This window comes from Periplaneta americana, chromosome 8, assembly GCF_040183065.1.
Source record: "Periplaneta americana isolate PAMFEO1 chromosome 8, P.americana_PAMFEO1_priV1, whole genome shotgun sequence".
Taxonomy (NCBI): Eukaryota; Metazoa; Arthropoda; class Insecta; order Blattodea; family Blattidae; genus Periplaneta; species Periplaneta americana.
Window position 1 is genome coordinate 126,148,173 of NC_091124.1, and position 13,306 is coordinate 126,161,478.

General features: G+C 35.6%; 1 protein-coding gene across 1 annotated transcript in view; it reads right to left on the bottom strand.

Annotated features, from left to right (window-relative positions):
• Positions 1-3,959: 3,959 nt before the first annotated feature.
• The window catches only part of LOC138704243 (uncharacterized), a 32,875-nt gene continuing 23,528 nt past the window's right edge, over positions 3,960-13,306 (bottom strand). The window contains exons 3-5 of the mRNA XM_069832121.1: positions 4,453-4,542; positions 4,267-4,371; positions 3,960-4,185 (exon numbers count right to left, since the gene is read on the bottom strand). Coding sequence (XP_069688222.1) covers positions 4,093-4,185; positions 4,267-4,371; positions 4,453-4,542 — 288 coding nt within the window. The 3' untranslated portion in view covers positions 3,960-4,092. The remainder of the gene's footprint in view (positions 4,186-4,266; positions 4,372-4,452; positions 4,543-13,306) is intronic.

Here is a 13,306-nt window from a genome sequence, read left to right on the forward strand (position 1 = left end):
TTTTGTTATTTCCTTCTCACGGAAAACTACTTCCCAAAAATTTAATTATTCTCTTAGTAATGTCGTAATTACTAAGAAAGATTGTATTAGAGATCTTGGTGTCTTACTTGATTCAAAATTATATTTTCATGATCATGTGCAATATATTTATACCCATTCATTAAGAATGCTTGGTCTAATTAGATCTACAACTTATTCTTTTTCTACTCCTATGTGTTTATTAATTTTATACTATACATTGGTTAGATCCAAGCTTGAATATGCATCTGTTGTATGGAACTCCATTACTTCCACTGTCTCGGCTAAATTGGAGAATATTCAAAGAAAATTTATTTCCTTGTGTTCTTATAGATTTTCACCAAATTCCGATTATAACTATGAGATTAATTGCAAATATTTCAATTGCGGTAGTTTCTTTACCAGACGTCAGGATCTTGATTATTTATTTTTTTGTAAAGTCATTAAGGGTGATATTGATTGTGAATCTTTCATAAGCAATATCAGTCTTCGTATTCCTGCTAAGGGTTTATGATTTCATAACATTTTTTATAATAGGAATTCTAGATCTCTCTCTCCGGTATGCAGATGTATTAAATATGCTAATTTGTATGGAATGAACTTGGATCCATTTAATGTGTAGTATATCTTTTGAGTTTTTATGTCAGTTTTATTAATTTATGCCATTTGTTAAGATATGTATCATACTATTCTTGTCAATTGCATATCTTTACAATATTACTTATGATTTGTGCTATTTATCTTTTTTTTTGCATTTGGTCAATTCATTAATGTAGACTATCATATTGACTGTATTTCATCTCACTGCCATTTTCTATCATTCATTCTCATCATCATTTGTTGTTTTGTTTTGTATCTTGTGCTAAACAGTAATTGGCCTTGTGCTGTTGTTTTGCACGTTAATATTCTAAATAAATAAATAAATAAATAAATAAATAAATAAATAAATAAATAAATAAATAAATAAATAAATAAATAAAATAAATTATTATTATTATTGATATTCTCATTATTACTATTATTATTATTACTATTATTATTATCATTATTATTAACATTCTCATTATTATCATTATCATTATTATTATTATTATTATTATTATTATTATTATTATTATATTATTTTTATTATTGTTATTGAAGTGAATTTTTTTTAGGCAGAGTAAGAGTCCAACGCCGCGGCACAAAAATTGTGTGGCGGACGATCTGAAAGGATTTTGTTGTTGCTGTGATATTCTGTACGTTATATGTTAATGCGTAAATAAAGTTGTTAACATTTGCGGTTTTCCACCAATATACATGAATTAATGCATGAATTAATGGAAATGGGACTGCTGCCTGGCAGTGTTTTTTCTGTGTATTGTTCTGTTCGTCATACAGTCGAACCAGTGAGTGAAATTACATTGTTGAGAAGCATTTTACTAGAAAATGTACCGGAATCAGGACTGAACTAAAGAGGGTATGGCATGAAATGAAGCATGCAAATCAACCGCGAAAAATTACACCATAAACGAAACAGAGAAGACTGGAACGAATGTGAGGATACAGTTGTCGCAGTAGTGAGTGTGTCTAAAGGTAGTGAGTGCAATGCAATTTAACTTCGTGGGAACGGCGTTTAAAAAAATAAGCTCTACAAACGCACATTAAACTTATTCAATGTCATTCTATACGATTTTCGACAAGTTGTAACATATATGTCGCTTACGATTTTCGACAAGTTGTAACATATATGTCTCTTACGATTTTCGACAAGTTGTAACATATGTCGCTTACGATTTTCGACAAGTTGTAACATATATGTCGCTTACGATTTTCGACAAGTTGTAACATATGTCGCTTACGATTTTCGACAAGTTGTAACATATTTGTCGCTTACGATTTTCGACAAGTTGTAACATAAATGTCGCTTACATTTTCGACAAGTTGTAACATATATGTCGCTTACGACTTTCGACAAGTTGTAACATATATGTCGCTTACGACTTTCGACAAGTTGTAACATATATATCGCTTACAATTTTCGACAAGTTGTAACATATATGTCGCTCACGATTATCGACAAGTTGTAACATATTTGTCGCTTACGATTTTCGACAAGTTGTAACATATACGTCGCTTACGATTTTCGACAAGTTGTAATATATGTCGCTTACGATTTTCGACAAGTTGTAACATATACGTCGCAAGATTACTATTTTCGACAAGTTGTAACATATATGTCGCTTACGATTTTCGACAAGTTGTAACATATATGTCGCTTACGATTTTCGAGAAGTTGTAACATATATGTTGCTTACGATTTTCGGCAAGTTGTAACATATATGTCGCTTACGATTTTCGATAAGTTGTAACATATATGTCGCTTACGATTTTCGACAAGTTGTAACATATATGTCGCTTACGATTTTCGACAAGTTGTAACATACATGTCGCTTACGATTTTCGACAAGTTGTAACATATGTCGCTACGATTTTCGACAAGTTGTAACATATATGTCGCTTACGATTCTCGACAAGTTGTAACATATATATCGCTTACGATTTTCGACAAGTTGTGACATATATGTTGCTTACGATTTTCGACAAGTTGTAACATATATGACGCTTACGATTTTCGTCAAGTTGTAACATATATGTCGCTTACGATTTTCGACAAGTTGTAACATATATGTCTCTTATGATTTTCGACAAGTTGTAACATATATGTCGCTTACGATTTTCGACAAGTTGTAACATATATGTCGCTTACGATTTTCGAAAAGTTGTAACATATATGTCGCGTACGATTTTCGACAAGTTGTACCATATATGTCGCTTACGATTTTCGACTAGTTGTAACATATATGTCGCTTACATGTATATGTATAAATCATTTGGTACAATATATCCCGTTCAAAAGGCGGAAGAGATGTGTGCAAAAAAGGGTGTAACAGCGTTGTTCGAACATAATGTTGAAAGTGTCTTATTGGGTTATGTATAAAGTGCTTTTACTCATATCATATGTTTAAGAATATAAGCATGCGTTACGTTTTTCTGTGACATATAATTTACAATAAGTATCACGCTACACATTTTTATTTTGTTTCAGGACGTCCATTGATGTACAAGGTTTCCTATTGGATTATGTATAAAGTGCTTTTTCTCATATCATGTGTTTAAAAATGTAAGAATGTGTTACTTTTTTCGGTGACATTATACAATTTACAATAGGTGCTGTTGCGTTATTGCAACGACATGCCTTTGCGTTATTGCAACGACATGCTGTTGCGTTATTGCAACGTCATGTTGTTGCGTTATTGCAACGACATGCTGTTGCGTTATTGCAATGTCATGTTGTTGCGTTATTGCAACGACATGCTGTTGCGTTATTGCAACGACATGCTGTTGCGTTATTGCAACGAAATGCTGTTGCGTTATTACAACGACATGCTGTTGCGTTATTGCAAAGACATGCTGTTGCGTTATTGCAACGACATGCTGTTGCGTTATTCCAACGTCATGCTGTTGCGTTACTGCAACGACATGCTGTTGCGTTACTGCAACGACATACTGTTGCGTTATTGCAACGTCATGTTGTTGCGTTATTGCAACGTCATGCTGTTGCGTTATTGCAGCGACATGCTGTTACGTTATTGCAACCTCATGTTGTTGCGATATTGCAACGACATGCCGTTGCGTTGTTGCAACGACATGCCGTTGCGTTGTTACAACGACTGTTGCGTTATTGCAATGACATGCTGTTGCGTTATTGCAACGACATGCTGTTGCGTTATTGCAACGACATGCTGTTGCGTTATTGCAACATCATGTTGTTGCGTTATTGCAACGACATAATCCACAATGACAAGGACTTAAGATGAGGTTACTCTCCCATCCCCAATGACAAGGAATTCAGATTCATTCGAAATAATAACTCATTAAATTCATTTTTTGTTATTACTATTCTCATATTATGCACACTACATACATGCATTGTCTTAACAACCAATTATTATTATCTTTTGTCCTTGCATCTCACTTGATCACAACCACTTTTCTGTATACTATGAAAATGTCGCATTTATTTTCTATCTTCTATACACTCAATTGTTGAACAATAGCTTCAATATCCATCACCTCCTCCTTCAATGCGCTATGTTTCCTCTTTTCTCCTCTATTAGTTGTCTTCTGAAAACAATAATGTAAATTCGTCATGTATATGCTCTACATAATCACCATTCAATATCAGAACACAAAACATACACTCACCGCTTTATAGTTGGGGCATGTTTCAATGCATGTCTCCCGCCACAATCTGTTTTTCCTCCTTTTTCCTTTTCTCTCCTCCTCAACAATTTTCACACTTTCCGACTTCTGTTAAACAGAAACAATCGCAAATATAGCCATTTTGAATCACAAATATAGACATACTTCATGTGGGGGAAAAAAACTTACGGGTTTGTAGTTGGGACAAGCTTCATCACATCTCTTCCGATAAAATCTCATTTTAGGTGCTTTGACATCCATGGCAACAATCTCTGGTTTCTGCACAAAACCAAATTACAAATATCATTAAATATATCATAATATTATAATTAATAAAAGGAACATAAACTGTACTCATCTCTTTGTAAGTAAGAAAGCTGGGATCACACATGTAAGCTGGACTCTTTTGGATCTGTGCATTCAATGCGATGTTCACCGTTACCCAAGAAGATATTGCGGTGATATGTGTCCCTATGTGTTGAAGGTGCATTTATAAAACTCATTTCCGTATTACCACAAGGTAACACCAATGACCAATCCGTATGTAACTGATTAGCACCATAAATTTTTCTTACCACCTCATTGTGTACTTTCTCAGAATTTATTATATTGTATTTGCGTGTTATTTCATATGGCACATTTAACCACTCATCTCTCACATCTGGAAAATATGCGTACGTTACCTCAAATGGTACTTTATATCTTTCTTCTTTCAAATGTTATGTTATGTTTTATTTAACGACGCTCGCAACTGCAGAGGTTATATCAGCGTCGCCGGATGTGCCGGAATTTTGTCCCGCAGGAGTTCTTTTACATGCCAGTAAATCTACTGACATGAGCCTGTCGCATTTAAGCACACTTAAATACCATCGACCTGGCCCAGGATCGAACCCGCAACCTTGGGCATAGAAGGCCAGCGCTATACCAACTCGCCAACCAGGTCAATTTCTTCTTTCAATATTAGTGGATTATCAATGGCTAGCGCCACATCGTTTCCCATAATTGTGCTACCCATGGCACTCAATTATGCTTTCATATCCTCAGATTTTATATCATTCATCATACAAACATGTATGAACTTGTATATTTCAAATCCCCACTCCAACTATAATTACACACATGTATGAACTTGTATATTTCAATCTCATAGCACGTATTTATCTGCTACAATTACTGTATTACGAACTGCTTCGGTAATAATGTATGGCTTAAAATAAATCCAATAAATGTTACTTCAAAATGTATTAAATTGGAAAACCCTAATAATAATAATAATAATAATAATAATAATAATAATAATAATAATAATAATAATAATAATAATAATGCCATGTTCTGCGATTGTTTTTAATCAAATATCACGTACGAATAGAGAGCACCAACTTAAGTAATTATTGAAAAGGTGCAATATATTGGACCTATCATACAATATTATTTGAGACGTTCAGAGCAGAAGTAGTGTAGGTCAAAAATGGTATTGATGGTTAAAGTAAACATTCTGTAAAATACAGCACAAAGTAGCAATTAATATTCAATTTAATAATGCGCACATAGCAGATAGCGATAGGCAAATGTCATCAATACAATATTAGTGTAACAAAAGACGCTGCAAGAACAATCGCCGGATATGAATTAGCAAAGATTGTATATTATTTGCATCATGCAATATTTGTATGATTTTTTTTATCATCACTCAGCAATTTCATCGTCGGATGTAAAATTAGCAACCTTGCATAATATTTGCACACATAGCAGATAGCGCTTATGCACTGGTAATCAATACAATATTTGTGTAACATAAGACGCTGCGAGAACAATCGCCGGATGTGAATTAACAGCTTGCATATTATTTGCACCATGCAATATTTGTGTAATATAACACGTTGCAGGTGCTTCAAAAACATGTTTTTATTATTACTCAGCAATTGCATCGCCGGACAATCACCGGATGTGAGCTTGCATAATATTTGCACGTGTAATCACATCATCATTGTGTAGGTGAAATTTCAAACATGTATGAACTTGTGTATCTCAACTATACAAACTTGTATGAACATATGTAATTCAAATTATTACGTTACGCCCCAACTTTAATTACACACCTGCACTTGTGAATGACGTCAAACTTTAAGTTACGCCACTATGATCGTGTCTATTTCAAATTATTACCCCCCTCCCCCATTTCCAACTTCAATTACAAATTTATGACGTCACACTTTAAGTTACGCCGTATGTATTTCAAATTATTACCCCCTCCCCCATTTCCAAATTCAATTACAAATTTATAACATCACACTTTAAGTTACGCCAATATGAACGTATGTATTTCAAATTATAAACACCCCTCGCCCATTTCCAACTTCAATTACAAATTTATAACTTCACACTTTAAGTTACGCCCTTTCGTGATGTAAGACACATCCTGTTTAATTTACAAGTGTGCTAGATTAATTTTTTATCAGCAATTGGCTTAAAGTACAACCATTTATGTCCCACATTCCAATTTGCACTTGCGAATTTCCAACACCCGACCCCCCCCATTTTCCATTCCCCATCAATTAAATTACCATTACATTAGAATCTTAATAATAATAAGAAAAATAATGTATGTGTTTAAGTGTGATAGATTAATTCTTTACTCAGCAATTGGACAATCACCGGATGTGAGCTTGCATAATATTTGCATACATAGCAGATAGCAGTGCGAGAACAATCGCCGGATGTGAATCAGCAACCTTGTATAATATTTGCACACATAGCAGATAGCGAATATGCACATTAGATCTGCATTGAGGAGATGGGATTTTCAAACATGCATGAACTTGTGTATTTCAACCACCCCCAAATATACAAACTTGTATGAACACGTCATGCCCCAACTTCAGTTACATACCTGCACGTGTGCATGACGTCACACTTTAACCTTGAACTCTTAGATAGCCATTTATGAAGTCATAATTTAAGTTACACCCCTTTCTTATGTCATACCTTAAGCCCCACCCCTTCATGGCGTCATAATTTAGCCACGCCCACTTCTGACGTCACTTGCCACGCCCACTTCTGACGTCACTTGCCACGCCCCATCGCTCTTGCCTAGCTCCCTTGCTCCTGTCATGTGACCACCATTTCTTATCTACTATAGTTATATAAAAAATAAATTTCTACGGTAAAGAGATATATTCCCGGTTTTCAAAATACAGCTTGAAAATGAGTAAAATATGAGAAAATTAAATTTTTTATCACACGCGAAAAGTACTACTGCATTAGCGATGTATGAAGTGGAGGGGAGAAGTGCCTCATGGGCGATACCTTATACTTGTTTTTTTTTAAGATGGGACATGACAGTTAAGCGGCCGAGCTCGGAACTACAGTGTCATGTTGCCAATATGGACTACCATGTTGCCAGCTGATGGTAACTAGCAATTGTCGTTAAGATGTCTGACGTTAAAACATTCATTGGCAATTGACGCGAAGGTAAGAAAACAATACAAAAATCGACAGAGAATCAAACACGAAACGTACCAATACTAACATTGTGTGCACGATAAATGTAGCCGAGAGAGCTATTAAGCACTCGCCATGTGGAAACTGTAAGTTTGGCAACTCAACCGTTGTTACTATAGCAACAGGCCTACCACGCTATGTAACATTCAGTTATTTTTCCGATTGCAACGCTCCTGTCATGTCTAATCTTTCAAAGAAACAAGTATAAGCCTGGTTCAGAATAAACCGGAAACTATAACCAGAACGAGAATGGAAACGACTACGCATATAGATATGCATGTCAATAACAATATGTAAAGTCGATATTACGCATTCCGATACTATTTGGATATAATTGAAAAATGGCGTTCTCTCGTGAGTTTAACAAGCCAGCCAACATAAACACAGGTTAAACAATTTCAAATTTTATGACACAGAATATTTGAGAATTCAGTTCACATGGTAATCTGATCACATATCTGACACGTAGCTTATATTGAATGATTCTACTAAATTACTGAGTTAGTTAGAAACGATTCATGAAGAAGGAATATGTCACGGCCTACTTGCTACAAAATAATATGACGAGCAAATAGTTTCATGATGACAACAGAAAGAATCTAGTAGGCTGTGTTCGGAAACGAAAAAGGCAAAGTTAATATTCACGTTCCCGTTTCCGGGCTGCTGCAAGCTTCTCGTTAATTGTCAATGCTCACATTTAAGTATATGTATTTAAACAATTTTTTTCGTTCTCGTTGTCATATCCGTTCCCGGTTTATTGTGGACCAGGCCTTATTGGTACCACATATGAAATTCAAACGTGTCTTCGGACAGTTAACTAAATAATCCATACCTTAGTTAGGACTTACCAGCATTCTTTATGCCTTAAAACTATGATCAACATGTGGAAATTGGCATTTTCTTATCCAATATACCTTGTGAACTATACATAGAGCCAAACTAAGGATCCGGTATGCCTGCAGTCTGACAAGAATATAGCTAGTTCTCGCGGATGATTTTCTTGCACTCTCAGTGCAATGCGGTGTACAAGTGACCTTTCGCGTAACTAGTGAATTACTTATTTACGTATATGGGGAGAATATTATCTAGATTTCGAGGCAGTTGCTCACAATTTTCTCCATTAGTCTATACCCTACTCTAATGTTGCAGTTATGTAACAAGCTCTGAGACACTCTACATGAGTTCGGGAAAACCCAGCGCATAGTAACACAGCAATATCGCAGCGTAGATTTAATGTCTGTTGCACCGACTCGCATCAGGTCAGCTGTCTGAACTCTATTGAGAAATATGTAGTTTCAAACATAGTTAGATTCACAGTACCTACAGCTACGCATTTTCCTCTTTGAAATATATCTACTGAAGAAGATTTACGAGTTATGTTTATGCAGTTTCGGCTACACTTTCTATAGAGTACACAACCATCGAAACATTGTGTTACTAAGTTATTTCATAAGTGACAGGAAATAGGTTTCGTTCTCGAAAAGAAGAAAATTTCTGTTTCATACATCTCTGTGACATAGAACGTAATTAAGGAAATTTTGAGCAACTGCTCTGAAATTCAGGCAAGATTCTCTCTATTTCCTTAATTGATTATTCACTGGTTAGCCTATACGAAAGATCACTTGCCAGATTGTAGTGTCGTCAGGCGACAAGAACGTTTTCGCTAGAATTGACGATCTGCTTGCCAGACTATAGTGCTGAGAGCCTGCAGGAGAGCCAATTCCTTGGGTTGGACCCTCATCTCCTTTTCTCTACTTTAAAGACGTTACATGGATGAAGTGAAAAGGAACAACTGGGAGAATTAAAATGTGGAATGGAAAAAAAGTTGAGTTTATGAAATGGACGGACAGAATAAGAAATGAACCTGTGCTAGAAAGAGTGAGTGAAGAAAGAATAATGCTGTAACTGATCACGAAGAGAAAAAGGAATTGGCTGGAACACTGGCTAAGAAGAAACTGTCTACTGAAGGATGGTGAACGGAGAAGACTTCGGGACAGAAGAAGATATCAGATGATAGACAGCATTTTATGGATCGTATACGAAGACTGAGAGGAAAATGTAAAATAGCGAAGATTGTAGAATGCTGGGTTTGCAGTGAAAGGCCTGGCCTTGGGCAAAAAATTATGGATAAGTGAAGGTGAATGTAATTTTAACTCTTCATTTCAAGTTCTTTTTAACTATAGGGACTAGTGGAAAAAAAAATAGATGGTAAGATTGTAGTCATAATTCTCTATTCAGCAATCCCAAATAAAAATAGATATTTACAGAAAAAATATTAACGATAACTGTATTTTCAGCTGTTCAACTTCTTTTTATACTAAGGGGAGTTAGGATGGCACTTAAATTTTTTAAATTATGGTTTATTTAACGACGCTGGCAACTGCCGAGGTTATATCAGAGTCGCCGGTGTGCCGGCAGGAGTTCTTTTACATGCCAGTAAATCTACTGACATGACAATTACCATGGACCTTGACCGGGATCGAACCCGCAACCTCGGACACAGAAGACCAGCACTCTATCAACTGCATCACCCAGGCCGACGATAGGATGAAAGGCCTACTATTTTATGATTTTTTTTTTAATTTAGCGTTAATTTCAAAATGCAGAGACTACTCTCTAAATCCGCCACTGTCAGACCTTGTACTTGAGTGTATCATACAATAGTGTTGCATAATGCAATGATGGTTGACATTTGCTTCGACGTCACTTAAGGTGTGTTATGAATTTGCTAAACTCCAAGTGTGACTTGTTGAGAAGATGACAAACACTCCTTTGAGTGAACAGGATGTGAGAGTATCTTACAGTTAGCAAGACGTACGTTTGTAGAATTGTTATTCGCACGTCTTTCCTTCCTCCCCAAGTAAATAAATAGCGTTATGTTGTACTTATTCTATAATATCATTTACGCAGTGTATATTAAAGAGCAATTGTGTGGAAACGAGTTATTAAGTGCTCATTCTTTAATAACCGAGAGTGAAAATTTTCCTTACGAATTAATTAACGTTTTATCTTAATTGTTGACTTTATGTGACATTTTAAGTAAACTTAAAGGCCATTCTAGGTCATCAAACTACGGCGTATGTTTGGAGATATGAAATTAAAGATATTTTGACAAGTAATTATTGTTGCAAATAGAACATTAAAATAGTTTATAAGAAGTGTTGTCTCAATTATTGCCGTAAATCGGGCATTTAAAAAAATATTTTCTAGGGTACGTTGTTAAGCATATTAACGGAATTAAAACTTGAAATACATAGATTTCTTCACTGTTACATCTCTGAAACACTTGCGTGTTTTATATACTGATCGAAATTAAAGATAAATTATTTAAAGATAGACTTCTTCTCGGTTGTTGTTGTTGTTATTATTATTATTATTATTATTATTATTATTATTATTATTATATTTTATAGTTCTATATCATCGACATAACTAGTTCAGAAAGCAACGGGAAATTACTGGATCATATCCTTAGCTAATGATCAAGGACACTTGTAAGCAATATACGAACAACTATTTCTACTCGTTTGCAAGACCAGTTAGTGTTTTCGCTCTCGAACCCAGTGGGTCGGGGTTCGATTCCCCGCATGGGACGAGATGTCTGGGTGAGGTTTTTTCGGGTTTTTCCCTTCACTCCTATGGATGTATATCAGGTAACTTTATCAGGCATATGGAATCCCAGTTATTCTCACCACTTCCTTTCCTCCCTCATCATCCTTTCTTTATCATTCTGGTTGTCTTACTTGGTTTTCAGATCGCGCCTGCGGCGGCCCTCCGAAGCAGCTGACTCTCTCGGCCGGCCTCTATGGATATGTCAAGTTATGGTAGTTGGTGGCCAGCAGAGGAACCCACTCGCTCCCGACGGGAGAGGGGCTTACACCTCAAACCGTTGAGGGGGCGGGAGAGGAGTCTTACAACTCAGATTGATTGAGGGGGGAAATGTGGGGGGCTGTTGGGGGTGAATGGTACACGGATTTAGGTGTTAGCAGTTAGGTTGATTCGGCGTAGGTGGGGTCGGCGGACATGCAACTCATCCCAGGGGCACACAATAGACCTTAGGTCGTGGTGGATAGGGATGTTCTCCTCCCGCCCTTATAGAGAGAAAGAAAGAAAGAAAGAAAGAAAAAAAGAAAGAAAGAAAGAAAGAAAGAAGACCAGTTAGGAACCTTCGGAACCGTCAGAGCGCGGCTCCTTATTGTGAAAGTTTAGGAGCAATCGCGGATTGAAAGAGGTAACGAAAAGCGTTGAGCTACACCAGTCAGTTTGATTTATAGTTTGTTAGAGTAAGTTGATGTGTTACCAAATATTCTATAACAATAATACTGGAAAGCTTGCCTGTTTAGCATTGCAAGCGGCGGCGAAAAGTGACTGTGCTGCTATCTAGCGGCTTGGATTGTTTACACACTCCATGCGGCGTGCTAGGTTACGTGAGGAAAACGGAGAAGTGTTCATTTGATGTCAATAAAAGATGCAAATCAATAGTTTTATTTAGAGTCACAAGGTTTACAGAATTTTAAATTAATAAGAAGTTACAAAGTTATTGGAATAGAAATGGAGTGAAACAATTTCTCGTATTTTCAAATGTAATTATGATTTAGTTGTACACAACTTTAGAAACTTTCGTTCCTTGCCTAATGATTATCCATTTTATTTTTGATGTAACAGTTCACTAGCACATAGAAATATTTATCAGTGAAGATACTGGCACAGTCGCTGCATTAGGGATAAGGCCTGTATCTTGTATTTTATCCTTTACATCGAGGAGATGTGATTTTAAGATTTTTGCAAGCATTGTATCTTTTGATAGAAAATAGTAGTTTGCTTTAAAATTTGCACATGCCTCGAATAATGAAAACCAGTGCTTGGTTTGCAAATGGTACTACTGAAATTTTTACGTCAGTTGAAGTCTGTTGATTATGCCTATCTATACCTAATTCAATGAATCCCTCAAAGTGTCTGTTTTAGTATTATAAGTTAAGTTTCCCTTCAAAGACATTTCATCTTAAACAATAATAGTTACAACCTTTTCATTCAATGGTACAATATCGGATTTTATTTTTAATAATTCATTGTAGAATGGTGCGATTTATACCGGGCATATATCAAATTCATGAAGTCAAGTTTTGAGAAATCTAACTGTTGGTAAACATAATTTTCTTCTTAGATATCTTTCGTCTTGAGGTGAACATTAATGGAATGTTGCGGCAAAACGTTTATCGTAACTGGAATATCGTTTCCCCATTTCCTTCTTTTTAAGCACACTTATGACTAATGAATTCATCATCTTGAACAATTTTAATTAAATCGGCATTTGGACTTGCTGTGTTTAGAGCTGTCATCTCCGCTTGAGCCAGTTTTTTTTCTTTTAGAATTTCTTGCATCGTAAAAAAATGATCCTAATTTAGTGAAATATTAATAATGCCTTTAAAATATAGGAGTAGACAAATTATTGGTCCGAATAACTACCTGAATCACTTATTATGAAAAAAACATGAGTCCACTTTCTTCACAAAATCAACAATTCACATTTTTACGTTAC